The 19,215-nt window shown below is 30.9% G+C and overlaps 3 protein-coding genes across 3 annotated transcripts; 1 reads left to right on the top strand and 2 right to left on the bottom strand.

Moving 5' to 3' along the window:
- Positions 1-13,253: 13,253 nt before the first annotated feature.
- J4E88_008132 (uncharacterized protein) lies at positions 13,254-14,700 on the top strand (the record flags this gene model as incomplete). Its single annotated transcript, XM_049401745.1, has 3 exons — positions 13,254-13,554; positions 13,905-14,043; positions 14,163-14,700. 3 exons carry the CDS (start codon positions 13,254-13,256, stop codon positions 14,698-14,700), a joined length of 978 nt encoding a protein of 325 aa, XP_049252283.1.
- A 342-nt stretch (positions 14,701-15,042) lies between these two features.
- J4E88_008131 (uncharacterized protein) lies at positions 15,043-15,522 on the bottom strand (the record flags this gene model as incomplete). Its single annotated transcript, XM_049401744.1, has 1 exon — positions 15,043-15,522. One exon carries the CDS (start codon positions 15,520-15,522, stop codon positions 15,043-15,045), a length of 480 nt encoding a protein of 159 aa, XP_049252282.1.
- A 703-nt stretch (positions 15,523-16,225) lies between these two features.
- Positions 16,226-16,552, bottom strand: J4E88_008130 (uncharacterized protein; the record flags this gene model as incomplete). Its single annotated transcript, XM_049401743.1, has 1 exon — positions 16,226-16,552. One exon carries the CDS (start codon positions 16,550-16,552, stop codon positions 16,226-16,228), a length of 327 nt encoding a protein of 108 aa, XP_049252281.1.
- Between the last annotated feature and the right edge of the window lie 2,663 nt (positions 16,553-19,215).

Here is a 19,215-nt window from a genome sequence, read left to right as displayed (position 1 = left end):
ACTACTAAAAATAAAGATAAATAAGCTACTTTAATCTATAAACTTAAGAAGTTATATAAGTAGAAATAATTAGAGTATACTTATTAAAATATAGTTTATTTTAAAGAATTAAAGTATAAAGTACTTATAGATAACTACTTAGCTCTTAAAAAGAATATTATTTACTATACTTTAGTTTTAAAAAATAAGTCTTAGTTAAACTTAGAAGCTCTATACTCTAAGAACTTAGAGATATTTACTATATATAACTACTTATAGTATAATTACTAGGTATATAATTATAAAGCTATTTTTAGAAAAGCGCTTTTTACCTTTTTAATAAATACTTAAAAAGTAGACTTTACTATAAGATTTCTTAATAAAACTACTTACTTTACTTAAAATACTTACTTTTAGAACTATATAAGGCTTAAAGTATTTTAGATATCTACTTAAAAAAAACTTAAAGTAGTTATACTTAATATACTTAGTTTTAAGTTATTATAGTGCTTTATAGCTTATAATAAACTTAAGTAAACTAAATAAAGGCTAGATTAAAATTCTAACTTTTTTTTAGCCTACTTTAATATACTTTAGAGTAAACTAAGTAACTACTTAGAAGAGTAGTACTATATAAATTTTATAAGTACTTTTTTTTTTAATATTTAGAAAGAACTTTTACTTTAAAACTAGAAAAACTATAATATAGTTTCTAAGCTTAATACCTTAGCTTACTACTATTAGAGTAAAATAAAGTATACTACTATACTTTCTAAGTATCTAGCTTATAAAAAAAAGTTTTATAGCTATTAGATCTAAAACTCTTTTTTAGAGTCTTTTTAGATTTAGAAAAAAGCTAAAAAAATAAGTTTAGTAAAATCTAACTTATAACTAGCTAAATTAGACTAAAATAGTTTAAAAAACTTTAATATAACTTATTAAAAATATAATAAAACTAGATACTTTTAAAGAAACTATCTAAAGTTTAAAAGAAACTCTAAGAGCTAATCTAGCTAAGAATTAAAAAAAAGTAGTAGATAAAGAAGCTAAAGTCTTTCTTAGCTACTTATATTACTCTAGATCTAGTATTTTAGAACTTAGAACTTCTTTATAATATACTTTACTTTAAGCTAGTAAAGCTACTAATAGTAAAAGTATTACTTATCTAATTAAAGCTTATTAAGGCTTTAGTAAATAGAGATTTCTAGTTAAATCTTATTTTAGTATTACTTACTATAAAGTAAAGCTTATTAGTTTACTCTCTACTTAAGCTATTAGTAGATAAAGTAAATAGTAAAGAATTAAAAATTTATAGTACTACTATAGTAACTATAAAAATAGTAGATTTTTATAGAAAATAAGAAATCTAAAATATTTTATATATTATTATAGAAGTCTATAAGTATTAGATATACTTAGGTCTATCTTAGATAAACGTATATTACTTAAAAATTAGCTATTCTATATAGAAGCTACTTTTTTAAAGTACTAAGTTTAAGAATAAAACTATTTATAAAAAGATTATACTAAAAAAAACTAAGAAGTTTAAGAAGACTATACGTAATTCTATAGTAGATATATATAGCTATTTTATTACTTTAATACTCTAGTCTAGTCTAGAAGAGGCTAAAAAAAGTAGTTTACTTCTATAATATACTAAGTTTACGTACTTTAGGTTAGAGAATAACTTAAGAGTTTTTACTAACTATAGTTTATAAAACTTAGCTATTAATCTACTACTTAGAACTATAGCGCTTTATTAGCTATTATATAACTTCTTTAAAATAAAGTTAAAGCTCTTATATAAGTATTTAGATAAGTACTTAGTATAAAAGTAGATTAAGTATAGTAAGTCTTTAGTAAAAGTACTTATACTTTTTACTAAAAAGAAAGATAGTAGTATATATCTATACATTAACTATAAGAGCTTTAATAAAATTACTATTAAGAATTAGTATCTTTTACTACTTATTATAAAGTTTCTAGAAAGATTAGCTAGCGCTAAATTCTATACTAAACTTAATATAAAAAAAGCTTACTATAGAGTATATATTAAAAAGAGTAATAAGTAGAAAACTACTTTTTATATAAAATATAGTAGTTTTAAGTATACTATAATATCTTTTAGCTTTATAAACGCTTTTACGTAGTTCTAGACTTATATCTATTAAGTTTTTATAGAATTAATTAATATAACTTATATTATATACTTAAATAATATTTTTATTTTTTTTAATACTAAAAAAAAATATAAAAGCTATATTAAGAAAGTCTTATATAAATTACGTAATATAAAGCTATTTTTAAAGCTTTTAAAGTATAAGTAGTATATTTAGTATACTAAGTACCTTAAGTATATAGTTTCTCTTAAAAGAATATAAATTAATAAAAATAGAATTAAAATAATCTAAGAATAGCTTAAGCTATATATAGTACGTAAGATTTAGATATTTATTAGCTTTATAAACTACTATAAATAGTTTATTACTAAATTCTTTTAGCTTATCTTACTATTAACTTATTATAGTTCTATCTATACTTACCTAATTACGTTATTATATAACTAGCCTAGCCTAATTAGGTTAAACTAGCGCTAGCTCTAGAATATAAAGGTCTCTATATCTTTATATTCTACTTAATAGCTTGTATTCTATTATATATCTACCTAATTATATCTCTTATATAACTAAACTAATCTAAAAAGAGCTAGAAGTAGCTAAGAGTAGCTACACTTAGTAAAAAAAGAAAAGTTAGATTCTTAATCTTAATAAAAAAGCTAAAGAAGTCTTTTAGAAGCTAAAAAACTCTTTTCTAAGTATTTTTATTTTAACTTACTTTAAGTAAGATAGAAAGACTAAGGCTAAGATAAATATTCTAGATAGTATAATTATAAGTATATTAAGCTAATATATACTAAATAGAGCTAGAAAGTACTAATAGTATCTAGTTAACTTTTTTTTATATAAGCTTATTATAGTAGAGTATAATTATAATATATATAACTAAAAGCTACTTATAATAGTTAAGAGTCTAGAGTATTAGCGCTAATATCTAAAAAGTATATACTTTAATCTTTAGACTAACTATTAGAACTTAAAATAGTTTATAAAAACTAAGACTCTTAACTATTAATAAGTTAAATTTTATATTATACTATTTAGGTTTAATTTTAATATTTACTATAAGATAGAGTTTACTAACTTTATAGATAAGCTTTCTTACTACTTTAACTATATAGTAGAAGTTTAGAAACCTACTTAAAAGTATAATAAAGCTTTTATTTAGCTTATAAGAGATTTTATAACTAATAGTAATAAAACTTCTTTTTTAGTAGCTATAGTATAGATATACTCTACTAAGTATACTAAGAAATAATAAAACCTTACTAAGAGTCTAGAAAGCTTTAACTAAGCTAGTAGATATACTATATTAGAGCTCTAAATCTTAGAAAAGCGTAATAAAATAAATTATACTTTTTTAGATACTTTAGATAAATCTAAGTTTAAAGCTAACTAGTTTAGTCTAAATAGAGCTAAAACGCGCTATTATATAGTAAAAATATTAGTAACTACTAAAGAGAAGTTATAAGCTTTCTAAAAATATTATAATAATTTTCTAGTAAACTACTTTAGAGTAAAATATACTTTAGAAAAGCTATAAAAATATTACTTTTAGAAAAGTATATATAAGAATATAGAGTAATACTATAAGAATTATCTTATATATAGAAAGTCTACTTTTATAAGATATAGATCTTATAGCTTACTATAGTCTTTTCTAATACTTAACTACTTTTAGAAGAAAGTAATAATAGACTTTATTATAAAACTACTACTTAGTATAGTTTCTAGTATAAAGTATAACGCTATATTAGTTATTATAAATAAATTAACTAAAATAGTCTATTATATACTAGTATAAGCTAACTAGAATAGTACTAACTTAGTATAGATCTAGATACGTAAAGTTATCTAACTTTATAGTATACTAAAGCGTATTATTTTAGATTAAGACTTTTTAATAAACTCTAAGTATTAAAATACTTTTCTTTACTACCTTAATACTTAAAGAGTTTTTACTTTAGCTTTCTATTCTTAGACTAATAGCTAAACTAAAAAGTAAAACTAAACTTTAAAGTAGTACTTTTTTTATTATAGTAAAGTGTTAATATAGAGTAGAGTAATAATACGTAGTTAGTAACTCTATATAGTAATCTTATTATAGATATATTTTCTAAATACTTTATACTTACTATATATAACTATAGAAATTAAAAAAACTTTTTTTATAATATTTACTATAGATATAGTACTTTAATAATAATAACGTACTTATAGAAAGTAATAGTAATAGAAGCTTTTCTAGTATACTTAGAAGTAGACTTAGAGATAGTAATAAGTAAGCTATAAAGCTATAGAAATATTAAAATATTTTTAAAATTTAATATAGAAGCTTTCTAAGAGAAAGCTCTTAGTAGAAAGAGTAGAAGTTAGAGCGTAGTATAATATAGCCTTTCTCTTAGCTATAGAAGTAGATAGATAGAAGTCTAGATAGCGTAGGTAAACTCTAGATCTAGAGTAATATTAAATTATAGTACTATACTACTATAAAATATAAATAATATTTGCGTAGGTAAACTATAGTATAGAGAATAGTAGTCTAGAAGAGAATTATATAAAGCTTTATATATAGAGAATACTTCTCTTTATTCTATATCTTTCTTAATACCTTTATATATATCTAAAAAAAATTTACTAATATATTTACTAAATATAAAGAACTTTCTATACTAAACTTCTCTTTTATACTTATAATAGAAGCTTTAGTTCTTATAATAACGCTACCTAGCGTAATAGAATATACTACTTTAGTAGTTCTTACTAGTTATACGCGTAGTATATTTAACTTTTTAGTTTATTCTAGAGAAACTTTAATAAAAAATCTATAAGATATAGCTATAAGAATAGAGCTAAAAAAGAACTTCTATTAGAATAGTAAGAGGTAGATAGAAGTAGTTACTACTAATAAGAGATATCTTATAGCTTTATATATTATAGGTATATACTATCTCTTCTAAATAGACCTTTCTTCTAATATTCTAGTAATTATAGAGAAATAGTTTAATTAACTTAGTATATTAAAAGTAGTACTTTTACTACTATTACTCTCTAGAATAGAATAATTAAGTACGCTAGATATTTATTAAAGAGTTTATATATAATAATAGTATATACTCTACTACTAGAACTACTCTCTTCTAAACTTACTATAAAAAATACTTTTATAAAGTAGATTAGCTTAATTTAGTTTTTAGTAAAAAAAAAAGCTTTATAAAGGCTAGCTTTACTAAATAAGTAATTAAACTATAGTAGAAGTACTATAAAAAGATTAAAGTAGTAAATACTTACTAAAAAAAGTATACTAATAAGTACTACGCGCTAATACTTTTTAAAGTAAAAGACTAAGTTCTAGTCTCTAACTAATATATTAGAAGTACTTATTTAAAGAAAAAGCTAAATTAGAAGTTTTTTAGACCTAGAAAAATTATAAACTAAATTAGCTTTTTAGCCTTTTAAGTTAACTTTCTAAAACTTAATAGTATCTATCTAGTATTTTATATATTACTTTTAGAGCCTTTTAATCTAAAAGATACTATTCTATACTCTAAAGCGCCTAAGTAGAATACTCTAAGAGAATTTAGTAATAATATATATAAAGTAGAATATATTATTAAAAGATAGCGTAATAAAAATAACTAATAGAAATATCTAATTAAATAGATTAAGTACCTAAAGAAAGAAAACTTATAAAAACTAAGTTTAAATATCTTAGCTAATACACTATAGAAGTTCTAAAATAAGAAAAGTATCTAATAGTATAGAAAGTTTTTAAAAATCTAGCTTATAAAGTAATACTATAAATAGTCTTATAAAAAGAGAGAATAAGTTATTTTAAGCTATAATAGACTATTTTAGTATAAACTAGAGTATATTTTTACTTTTTTTCTCTATATAGAGTTTTTTAAAGTATTTAATAGTGTCTTAGACTAAAATAGCTTATAACTATTTAACTCTAACTTACTTTCTAGTATAAGAATTAATAGTTTTTTAAGTTTTATAATTAGTTTCAAAAAATTTAAAAATTACACTTTAGGTAAATTTATATAAATAAATAACTTTAATTATAAATATAAACTTTTTTATATTTATAAGAATAGATCTACTTATAAATATTAATCTAGACTAAACTAAGCTATAATAGCCTATATAGAGCTAAAAGAGGTTAGTTTTAGTTAATATCTTTTAACTTTAGTTAATTCTATATAAACTCTATTAAACTTTACTTAAATATACTAAAAGACTTTATATTACTTTAGAATAGACTAAAATAGGCTATAAAAGACTATTAAAAGGTACCTAAAAGTAACTTAGAAAATACTAGCCTTAAGATACTTAATTTTATCTTTCTTAGTTTTAATCTACTTCTTAAGCTAGCCTTTCTTAGTAGTAGCTTTATTACTCTTTAGCTAGAAAGTAAGCTCTACTTAAAAGTTTTAAATAGTATTTTATAGAGTGTTAATATTAAAAATAATAGCTTACTTAGTAGACTTTAAAACTAAATACTATAAAAAAAGTTAGTATAGACTAAAATAAGCTAAAAAAGGCTAGAAAAAAGTAAAAAAAAGTAAAAAAGCTACTAGTAATTTATAAAAAGCTAATTAAAGTTATAAGAGTCTAAAAAAAAGTATTTTAGAACTTACTAATTACTTAAATAGTAATTTAGTATTAAGTACACTAGTAACTTTAGTAGCCTACTTCTTAGACACGTAAGTAGTACTATTAGTAAAGCTAGTAACTATAGTTTTAGCTTTAGTTTTATTATTAAAATATATACTAAACTAAGTAGTAATATAGCTATAGAGAGCGCTAAAATAAAATTATAAGTACTTCTAATTAGAGAAGTAGTTACTACTAAAGTTAGTTAAAAAAGTCTAGAATAAGCTATTATAAGCTAATCTAGCTCTTTTAAGTTTTATAAAGACTCTACTAACTCTAGAGAAAATAAAAAAACTTATAAAATACTAAATTAAGCTAAAATAAGCTAAAATAGATTAAAACTTACCTAATAATATTATTATAAACTCTTTTATACTTCTCTACTAAGTCTATTTTTAAATAGTATAAGTTACTACGCTTAAAGTTCTCTATAGCTAGTAAAGTAGGTGTTAAGATATTATTAAAGACTTAAGAATATAGAATAATAAGCTTCTTACTAAAGAGCTTATAGTTAGCTAATAATTAGTAGATAATTTTAAATATAGCTTCTAAGTTAATAAGATTCTTTAGAAGCTATATTAGTTAGTATTAGTATAAAAAAGTCTAAAATAGACTAAAATAAACTAAAACTACTTATTTTAGAGCTATTTACTACTTATTAGCTTTATAAAAGCTAATAAAAAGTAATAGTAGCTAAAAGAGAGTAAAATAGATACTTATAGTAAAGTACTACTTATTTATAGCTTAATACTAGCTATATAAGATAGTTTAGGTAATAGAATCTTTAAATAGTATACTAGTAATCTTTTTAATTATACTAGTAAAGATAGCGCGCTTTTTTTTATTATTAAGAACTAGAAAAGTATAGCTATAGTAGTTAAATATATAAAGCTTATTAAGCTTTTATAACTATAAATAACTAGTATATAGTATATAACTAATCTTAAGAAGCTTAAGTATATAAAAGTAGCTTATAGTAATTTAATTATTAGTAACTATAGTTAAGTTAAGATAAAAGAGGCTATTAAGACTTAGAATAGAGTAATATAAAGTATAATAAGTAGATATAAGTAGAAAGAGAGTAAATTATTATAAAGTGCGTATTAATAGTTTTAGTTAGAGTACTAAAAGCTAGTTAGTAGTAATTTAATATAATTTACGCTAGAAACTTCTAATTTAGACTAAACTACTCTATTATACTTTAAAATAAGCTATAATAGATTACTTTAAATCTTTTTAGAATTTTGAAATAATAAGTAAAAAGAGCTAATACTTACTATTATAAAGTAATTAAAAAGTAAAAAATAGAAAAAAGAAATCTAACTAGCTAAAAATAGCCTAGACGTATAGCTTTATACTAGTACTACTAGCGTAGAAAAACGCGTTTTTATATAATTTTATAATTTTCTAGATTACTAGATTTTTTTACTAAGATTTCTACTTTCTATAAGTATATTATACTTATAAATACCTAGTATAGGCTATTATAAACTAAAATAGTTTATTTTAGATTTTACTTACTTTTTTCTACTTATTATATATACTTAGAGTTAGATTAAAAGTAATCTACTCTAAGAGAGAGAATAATATTAGGCTCTAGCCTATAAGAGCCTAGGCTAACTTAGCACTAGCTATAAATATCTTAGAATTACTATTATAGCTTAGTAGTAATTTATCTCTAGTTTTTTTAGAATAATATACCTAATTATAGTCTAATATTATATATCTAGTATTTAACTAACTCTATTATTTAATAGTTAGAGTAGTATATTAAGAATACTTTCTAAATATAGTACTTCTTAGATTCTTAGCTAACTTTAATAAAAGTAATAAGTAGAATAGAAAGCTATAGTAGCTATAGAGAGAAAGGCTAGCACTATAGTAAACTTTAAAATCTTCTATAATAGATTAGCTAGTTTTTAGTATAGTAGAGATTTTAATAAGCTAATTAGCTATATCTCTATTATAACGTCTAATATAAAATAAGGCTATCTTACTCTTACTTATAACTAAGTAGCTAAGAGTAAAGAGTAAAGAAAGCTATTAAGCTAATTAGCTATATCTCTATTATAATATCTAATATAAAATAAAGCTATCTTACTCTTTTCTAAGTTAAGGCTATTAGTATTAATATTAGAAAGAAAATTAGTGTACTTTAATAAAGAATATAGAAAGATAGAAGATTTCTTTATCTAAGTTAAAGATAATAGCTATAATATAGTAGCTAAAGATACCTCTTTTATATATTACTATTTCTATACTATACTTTATATAAAAGAATTTCTATAGTTATTATTATAGTTTTAAAGAGTAGGTATAGATATAGATATAGCTAAAGATAATAACTACTATAGGTTCTAGCGCGTAGAAGGCTTAACTTAGTATTATATATTAGAGTTCTTAGCTTATTTATATATATATTAGAGAATAACTACTATACTAGTTTTAGTATATCTTAGAAAAGAGTAAACTACTCTATTAAGCTATATTCTTATATTAATAAGAGTTTCTAATAGTAGCTAGAAGTAGTAGTAAGCTTAGAAGTAGTAGTAGGCTTAAAAAGTATCTACTAGTTCTAGTGTATAGAAAGCTTAGCTTTATATTACTACTTATAAAAAACTTAGCTTAGTATATATTAGAAGAGAGTTACTACTAGTATAGATAACTTTAATATCTTATTAACTTAAACTTATATTAGAAACTTTAGTAAATACTATATCTATAGTAGTAGTAAGAGGTAAGAGATAAAAGTAGTAAAAAAGGTAGCTAGTATAGATAGTATTATAGAAACTATAATATATTTAACTAAAAGCTAACTTATAGTAGTAAAGTATTAAAAGCTATATATAAAAAGATATTAGCTTTAAAGTTAGGCGTTAAGAGCGTCTAGTATTAGAGAGAGAAAATACCTACTATATATTTATTAGTTCTCTAGTTAAAGTCTATTAGTATTTATCTTTACTTTTTATTTCTTTTTAGTAGGTTTAGATAGTAATAACTATAGTATTATCTTTAGAATAAAAAAGAGAACTATAAAGTTATTTTAGAGGTAAAGAAAGAAGCTCTAAGTAGTAATAACTATAAAGTTATTTCTAAAATAAAAGACTATAATAGTATCTTCTCTAATAGTAGTAGAATATAATATAGCTTTTTCTATATTATTATAGTACTCTATTAAATACTCCTTATCTTTCTTCTTTTTATTCTTTTTATCTACTTAATAAAAATAGAATTATTTTTAGTTAGAGAATAAAAAATCTATTAGCCTACTAGCTAGGCCTCTCTAGTAGCTCTACTAAGAGCTTTTCTAGAGACTTTACTAAGAGCTTTTCTAAAGGCTCTATAAAGCTATTTAGAAAAAGTAAACTAAAGTATTAAAGTAATTAAATAATATATCTAAGCTATTACTATATAGTAACTATTAAAGAAAAAAAATCTCTAGTAGTATTTAGATCTAGAGATAATATATATAGTATAAGACGTAAGATGTTAACTAAAAAGAAAGAGTAGTCTTAATATTATCTTTCTAGAAAAGAGTACTACTATTTTTCTTTTTAGAATTATTTTTATTATTATAGCTATAGCTATAGTAGTTATTATTATTATTAATTATATTTAGTAATCTTATTAAAAATAGAAACTAAGCTAAGTTTTCTATATAAGAGATAGTAAGATATTATAGTAAAGTGTTAATATAGAGTAGAGTAATAAAACATAGTTAGTAACTCTATATAGTAATCTTATTATAGGTATATTTTCTAAATACTTTATACTTACTATATATAACTATAAAATTTAATAAAACTTTCTCTCTAATATTTACTATAGATATAGTACTTTAATAATAATAATAATATACTTATAAAGAGTAATAGTAATAAAAGCTTTTCTAGTAAACTTAGAAGTAGACTTAGAAGTAGTAATAGGTAAGCTATAGAGCTATTAGGCTGTAGAATTATTAAAATATTCTTAATTCTAGAATTTAACGTAGAAATAAGCTTTTTAAAGTATAGATGCTAATAGTAATAATAGAAAAAGTAGAAAGTAGAGTAGAAGTTAGAGCGTAGTATAATATAGCCTTTCTCTTAGCTATAGAAGTAGATAGGTAGAATTCTAGGTAGCTACGTAGGTAAACTCTAGATTTAGAGTAATATTAAATTATAGTACTATACTACTATAAAATATAAAAAGATATTTGCGTAAGTAAACTATAGTATAGAAGATAGTAGCTTAGAAAAGAGTATAAAAGGCTTTATATATAGAGAATACTTTTTTTTTCTTTTTTTTTTTCTTTTAAAGAACTTTTTATATCTCTAAGAGCTTTTTATATCTTTAAGAAATCTAAATTTCTAGCTAAATACTTAGCTAAATACCTAGGTATAACTTCTAAACTTAATACTAATACTAATATTACTTTAAAGATATTAAACGCCTTTCTCTCTATACCTACTACCTAAGTAGATACTTTTAACTTTTTAGTACCTAGCCTAGATAATAGTTACTTAGTACTACTAATAGGCTTAGTTTTCTATAAGGTTAGTATTACTAATACTAATATAATCTTTAATACCTTATACTTCTAAGCATAGATATATAAAGATAATCTTAAGAATATTATAGTAATATTTATAGATATTATTCTACTAAAAAGATTTAATCTAAAGAATAAAGTACTATATACTTATCTTTATATAGATATACTCTTTATTATTAAGCTATTTTAGATAAATATACTATTTATATACTATACTATAAAAAAGAAGAAAGATAAAGCTTTTACCTAGAAGAAATTTAAGTATTAGAAAAGAGTAGATATAATATATAATATAATAATAGTACTAGTATAAGTAGTAGTAAAAAAGTAGATATAGTTAAAAAAACTCTATTTCTAAACTTTACTTTAGAAGTTAGAGACGCTTAAAATTATTAGAGAGATAAAAAATAAGCTATAAGTATAAGTATAGTAGTAATAGAGCTAGTAAGCTAAGAAATAGTAGTTATAAGCACTCTAGAATAACTTAAGTATTATTATAAAGTTTAGACTATAGCTATAAAAGCTTAGAAGTTATTAGTATAGATAGAGAATAAGTAGATAGATAAGTAGATAAGAGTAAATATAGATAGTAAGTAGTAGTTACGTAATATAGCTAATATAGCTAGCTTATAAGTAATTATATATAGAATATAAGTTACTAGTAATTATATAAATATTATATAGATATCTTAAGTTAGTTTAGAGGCTTTATACTAGCGTAGCTAAACTTACTTAGTTTCTTTTTACTATTACGTAATTATATAAAGCTAGTGCTAGTGCTAGTTAATAGTTAGGCTTGCGTTAGAGATTTTTAAGTTTACTATTAGGTCTAATATAGTAATACGTTATTGCGTAATTACGTAATTATATAATTATATAATTATTTAATTTTAAAAAAAGTACGCTATAGGCTCTATCTCTTAGGCCTAGAGAGAGAGATAGTAAGGTATAGAGATAAAGAAGTAGAAAAGTAGAGTTATAATAGAAGTAGACTATTATTATTATTATTATTATTATTATTCTATTATAGTTATTAGTATAGTATTTAATTACTTTATATTTAAAATAGCTTTTAGTCTACTAGCTAGGCTTCTCTAAAGACTTAACTAAGAGCTTCTCTAAAAGCTTTTCTAAGAGACTCTATAAAGCTACTAGAGCTTTATAAGACTAAGATATATAGCTTTTATCTTATATTATTAGTAATACGTTATATTATAATTATATAAATAAAGTAGAGTTACTTTAGTATTTTAATTTTAATATTTCTTACTAAGCTTAGTATAGTAAGCTAATATAATATATTATATATACCTTTTATAGTAAGCTATAAAACGCTAATCTCTATAATAAGGTTAGTATATTTAGCTAATAGAAGAGTAGCTTTAATTAGCTAATCTAAGTATTTACTCTTAGTCTATACGTTCTAAGCTAAATAGCTCTACTTTATAAGGTAATAATACTTAAAAGTATAGTTTTATTCTTAATAAGTATTAAAGTATATAAATATATATACTAAAAATACTAATATAAATATAAATATAGCTAATATTTATAAATATAAACTAGATAGCTAAGAACTTCTTAATTACTAAAAAAGTAGTAGTATTAAATTTTATTTAGTAACTTTAACTACTTAGTATTTAGTCTACTTAAGTAGAGTAAAATATTCTAAATAGTTAGTTTATAGATATAAACTAAAAAGTATAAATATTAGCTATTTTAGTAGATTATAAGATTATTATAAAAAATAAAAATAAAAATATATAAAAAAAGTATTATAGTAATAGCTAAGTAGCTATTATAAGTAATAAGTTATTTAGTTAATTATTTAGATTGTCTAAGTTATCTAGTGCTAGTATATTAAATGTAAAGTCCTAGCATGTATCACCCGGCGCTGGAACATCTTCTCCTCTCACATACGCCGCGATTTTCTTCTCGAATTCTGCACCATCACCTACACCAACATGGCGCCGCCAAACAAAGCCAAAGCCAAGAAAGCCAAAGCCAAGAACAACAACGCTGGCCCTCCGCCGACAGAGCAGATCGTCGAGTTGTCATTCACGAACGACGGACAAAGTGCCTACAAACACCCTGAATTTTTCGACTGCACCAAACCTTTCTTCGTCAACGCGCGGCAAGTTACAAGCACGCCATACGAGAACGCAGCGAAGGAGGACGCACATTCGAGAGCTTCTTTGGACACTATCTGGCTAGACAAGTCAGATGTCGCCTCGTCATTGCATACCGGGATACTGTGGGGCCTACGTTAATGCTAGACCCTCTACTTTGCGGCTCTTCATTTTGATGTAGACTGCAGATCAACGTTTTGTTGTGAGTTCTGGCATAATTAGTATTATTTTCGAGGTACCCTGGAGCCTACATCAGTACCGAATCTTATACTTTGCAACGTTTTGTTCTGATGTAGACTGCAAACCAGAGATTTCCTTGGACAATAATAACTACTTTGATGCTTACATCAACTCAGCATTTTCATAATTGCGTATCGCTGTTCCAATGTCGGCTCCAGGCCTGTTCGGATTCTCCATGTATCATGTGCCTTTGTCCGATTTCGAGCTCCACCCTTAGTGGTCCCTTGTTACTGACTTTGACTCCAGAGAACAAAGCCATACGGGCCGATATTGCTAGCCTCCAGAATGACAAGGACAAAGCCATCACCGACCTCAAGTCAGCCGCCAACGACAAGCTCTGGCTTGCCCACCTGCTCCAAGGAAGGGAAAGGGCTACAATATCGATGTGACGCTTTTTTCTTATGAGAAAGCAGACCAGGCCCGCGAGTTGGCGAGGTTTCAACACGCGGCCGCCGCCCACCTGGTTCAAACGCACAAGGACGACGTTGCTGATACACACCTGAGCTTTGACCGGAGGGATGACGCGGCTCGAGCGCATGAACGCGGCGCGATTGAGCGGATATGCAACGAGACACTTGAGAAGATGAAGCGCTTCGCCGAGCAGAATTTTTCGTACAACGAGTTCATGCACGAGCGGGCAGAGATCGAGATTGAGCGCCCAGTGAGTGCTGGAGTCGATAAGCGCCTCCAACCGCACAAAGCCCACGAGTCAGAACCCCGTGAGCAGATCTATAAGCTCGTCGACGCGAAGTACGACGATATCGATTCCACGATGGTTACCTTCTGCAACACTGCCTTCGCAGACGGCAAGCGGATCGGTCGCGACATCGGCTTCAAAGCCGGCTTCCGTATGAAGAGGACCCTGGAGGAGCTTGAGCTCTCAGGCGGAAACGTCCCCATCAGTGTCTGCGAGCCTTGGGTCCAGGATGCTGTCATCGAGGCCGCCGCTATGAGCCTCGAGGCGACCCGCACGAAGCCCAATCCTATGCCGACAACATACGACCAAGCATGTGCCATTCTCAAGAAGGATATCGTCAATTAATGATTGTGCATCAACGTTTTGGTCAAGTCGTTGTTGACATTCAACTTGGCCATGCGCCTCTTGGCAATCTCCCTGTCGATAGCCGAGTTGACGACGAAAGGCCTAATGACCACGACGATCTTCTTTTGACCCTGCCTAAAGGCCCTGCACATGGCCTGCCTCTCGTTCGAGACATTCCACCATTGCTCGCACAAAACGACGATGTTGCCGGCTGTGAGATTGAGACCGACGCTACCGTACCCTGCGGTGATGAGTAGAATCAGGCACTGCGGGTTTTCTAAGAACTTCTTCTCGATGGCTGTTCGGTGCTTCGGCAACACGGTGCCATCGAATCGAAGACATTCAACATTGTGCCGCATGCGAAAATCCCTTGTTGATGATATCCAGGTATCTGAGATACTGGGAGAAGACGATGATCTTGTCTTCGGGGCGCTTCTTGATGAGGTTGTAGAGCATGTCCACCATAGCCGTGACATGTGGGGATTCAAACACTTGCGCCTCTGACCAATCCGCAAGTTTCGCCAACCATTTGACTCTCAGTTCTGCCGATGTCTCGTGTTCCTCGTGGATGAATGGGTTGAGAACTCTGGCGCTGATCGCTTCTGTCGCGGCTTTGTTCTCTTCAAACCCTTCGTCGACATCGTTCTCGGCATCCCAATCAGGTCCCTCTGGGTCGTACTCGTCGTCCGCAGTCAGGGCCTTTGCTTTGCCCTTACCTTTTGCCACCTTCTTCAACGCTTTTTCCTGCCGCCGGATGGCTTTGTCCTCCCTCTTCTCGTAATCCGGCACTAGGAGCGGATGGAGGGAATATACTTGCAGCATGAAGTAGGAAGACTTGCTCTTGACGGCTCGCGTATGGGCTGGCCGACATTGCTCTTCACATCCCTCGGGAAATCGCCACCGACGCCATTGCGGTGTTTCACCGCAAGAACATGAACAACACTGTTGAATTGCCATTACCTTTTACAAGAAAAAAACTAAATAGGTCTATAGACTACATTAAGATGAAAGTTTTTAAAGTAGGTTACCTAACGTTAACGTAGGCTCTAGGCTGCTTAATTTTTCTCTAGGTTAGCGTGCTAGACTTGTTACAATCATCTCTCCATGTTAGTCGTGGGCTTCAGTGATAGATTGCTGGTGTTGTTTCCTGGTTGACTTTCGGCGGCAGGTGCCGGGTCGACTAGGCGGCAGCCTAAGCTACGTCACTGTCCTGGCTCGCCCCCAGCCAAGCATTCCGCCCCGCACACACCTGGATATGATCAGATATCTTCAGGAACAAGACGCCGGACATCGCAGCAACTACGGGTTCACCTGACTTTTTAATCTTCACGATAGCTGGCGCGGTCAACTATACACATCCAAATCGACAGTGTCGAAATGAACAAAAGGAGGTGAAGCATGAGAGACGTATCATTGATCTATCTCAAGTAGTCATCGGGTCTGCTAAAGACACCGGAGAGTAAGAGCAGCTGCGCTCAGGCAGACGGCAAGAGGGAAGAGCAAGTATGATGGCTTTGTGCAATGTTCAGGCCCAGTCAGCATCGCTGTACTGCCTGACCTTCTCCTCGACCCCATGATGAGCCCAGAACCGGCGATAGTTCTCCTTGCATCCCTCCCAGATGTCGTCCCCGAGAGGGGTGACCCCGCCCTCATACTTTTCGTATTCGTCGGCGCCCGGGTACTCTTGGATTTGCGGCTTGCCTTGCACTTGTTGCGGCAACATCATATGCGATGAGCGGGGCGGCACGATCGGGTATGGGAGCTTCTGTATCTGGCGATAGCGACGGGCGTTCTTCGAGTGGTTATGGAACTCGGCCTCGGTAAGACACAAGACAAGATCGAGGATTTGCATTGTTTGTGGCGGCTTTGTTCGCCCTGTCACCAGATTCCTTCATCACTTCCTAGCAGAGACGGCTTCGTGCGGGGTCAAGTCTAAGTTGACGGGGGGGCTGGAGGGCTTTGTGCAGCGACGACCTGAGCAGCGGCGACGGCCTGGGCAGCGGCGACTTGACGGGTGTCATCATGCAGAGCCATCTGGGTGACTAGATTCGTCAGTACATTGTAGACTTTCGCAAGTGAGCTGGAGTGACTTACGGTCTCCTGCCGCGATGGCTTGGAGTTCGGCGGCGGTTGGGTCGGACAAGAGGTACCCGCAAGCATTCGCAACGTGGCTTGTGGGTCACTATCTGGCTGGACGAGTCAGATATCGCCCCGTCATTGCATACCGGTCGTCACATCAGGCCCACAAGGCTGCATTTCAGACGGCCCACCCATTCAAAGGAACACCCTAGAGCCTACATCAAGATAAAAGCTTGCGAAGTTGGTGGTCCAACGGCGACGTAGGCTCCTAGGTGTTCAGTTTTTCCTTTGTATGGGGTGGGCGGGCAGTCGATGAACGGCAAGCTATAGGCAATTCTCAGCATCGTTGTCTTGTCGCTTTAGTTGAGAGTTACACCGTCCAGGCATCTCAAGTGACACCTCCTGGCCACAGCTGTGATAACCTTGGAAGTTGCTCAAAGTCCTCGCCTGGAGGGATCGTAACAGCGCCCGGTTGCCTAATAAGAGGCAAAACGCCATTAACGAAGCCACCTGATACAGAGCTGCCGGAAGGGTAGCTTGATTGGTTGTGTGGGGCCACACCACAACAGTTGGATGCGCTGCATGCGCTGCTTGGGAATAACCCACTTTCTTCCCATGCCACGTACACGGCTGTTCGTGTTTGCTACTTCCTCACCCCCACCGATCGCAAACGACATGTGGTCATGATTTAGCTCTTAGGCAGCGATGCAACGGGGCTGCATCGGCCGGGTGCGAGCGCGGGACGCTCCTTCCGCGCGCGCTGGGTCTCGGCTGTTGCCCCTACCGGAATGCGTCCCACCAGAACAACTTCACCGGAATTCTCAAGCACTGAAGGACCTTTATGGGACAGAAAGCGCTAAATAAGATCGCCTCTCGTCCCTATTTTCGGTATAACTTTATTTCAACGTCGTTTCCAGGACGAGAGGAAGCATTCGAGGTTTTTGCGGCATGCCGGAGCTGGAGTGCAGATGGCGCATGTGAAAGCTTGAGGGTGTCCGGCTCGGCTGCAAGCAGCCCCCGTGCAGCTAATTGGATTTATTTATTCACGGCTCAGAGTCTCATCGCCCTGTCAAGCCTGCCGGTCCTTGCTTTATTGCCTGCTGCCGTGAGATAAGTGACGTTTGCGGAACCTGGCTAATGTCCCTCGTCCATCGTTCGTCCAGATGAGCTCATCGAGCCTGCCTATGTATCGCCTTCGCTGTTCTCCATGTCGACGAAATGCAAGGTTGCTGCAGCGATTTGCTGGATATGAGGGTTGCGGGTGCGGGGTATGACTGTAGCCTTTGCGCGGACGATAAGACGTTTTGTGCTGCAGACTGCAAATCACTCTCATGCGCATGATACTGTCAAAGCGGCGCTGTTTACTCAGAATGGTGACGCGTGGCGGTCGTCCATGCGTCGCGTCTGTACGTCAGAGCTGCGGTATGCCTAGGTGGCCCGGCTGGGTGCTGCCTGTCAGAGACATACCTACAACCTATTGGCTATGATTGAGATTACGCAGTTTTAGTGAGGGCTGCGCGGTACTGACTTCCTCGACTGAGCCCCTAGGCACCCATTGCACTTAGGTGGTCTGAGGGGTTCGCTCAGTGGCGTGGTCTTTCGTCGACGGTTGCTATTGGCTCCAAATGGTCAACGTATCAGCATAGAACAGATATCTTGTCGAAGAAGAGGTTGATTTACGGATGACTGTTTACACATAAACAAATGAGAGCGGGCTTACTGGTACTGTATGAGAGTTTCTGCGGATAGTTATACCCCGAAAATCCTGTCAAACAGACTCCTGATCTGACCCCGGTCTCTGAAGAGAGGTGTGTTATATATATACATCGAAACAAATGAGAACGCTGGTAAGAAGCTGTGTTGCCATGCGATCAAGAGCTCTTTTACATAGTTATACAGGGTATCATAGGAAACATGCGCTGAATTTGGGGTGATTCAAGTGAATGGAAAGTGAACACATTCTTCATGCCCACTGCATATTACATGACAAGACAGCCTTCTTTTGTTGATATTCGAGGGGTATTCGGCGGCTCGAGGTGTGGAGTGCCTGCTTCGGAAGGTCGTATTGATTCCGAATACATGCGATGCCAGCTGTCAGCCTGGCTAGAATGTCTTCGGTGTAGCTTTTCACTGTTTGGGTGGACAGCAGGCGATGGGAAGTTCGGTGGCGAAAATGAAGGGATAATGAAACTCATAGTTGGGACCGGAGCTTCCACGGGCTCGGCTCTCTCGATGTCGGGTACAGTGCGGCGTCTTGGAATCGCGCCACCCCGTCGTAAGGAGGTTGGTCCTGTACTCCAGCTCCTTGGTTCCGTCTGGTGCAAGGCGCCCTCTGTAATTGATAGCGAGACATCAAAGTGATTGTTATGGTTTCGGTTTTCATTGTAGTCGGTCATAATGCTTGTTTGGGATGTGCGACATCGAGTCGAACAAGGA

Source organism: Alternaria novae-zelandiae, assembly GCF_023758075.1.
Source record: "Alternaria novae-zelandiae strain BMP 2774 chromosome Unknown scaffold_18, whole genome shotgun sequence".
Lineage (NCBI taxonomy): Eukaryota > Fungi > Ascomycota > Dothideomycetes > Pleosporales > Pleosporaceae > Alternaria > Alternaria novae-zelandiae.
This window is presented reverse-complemented; position numbering and strand designations above follow the sequence as displayed.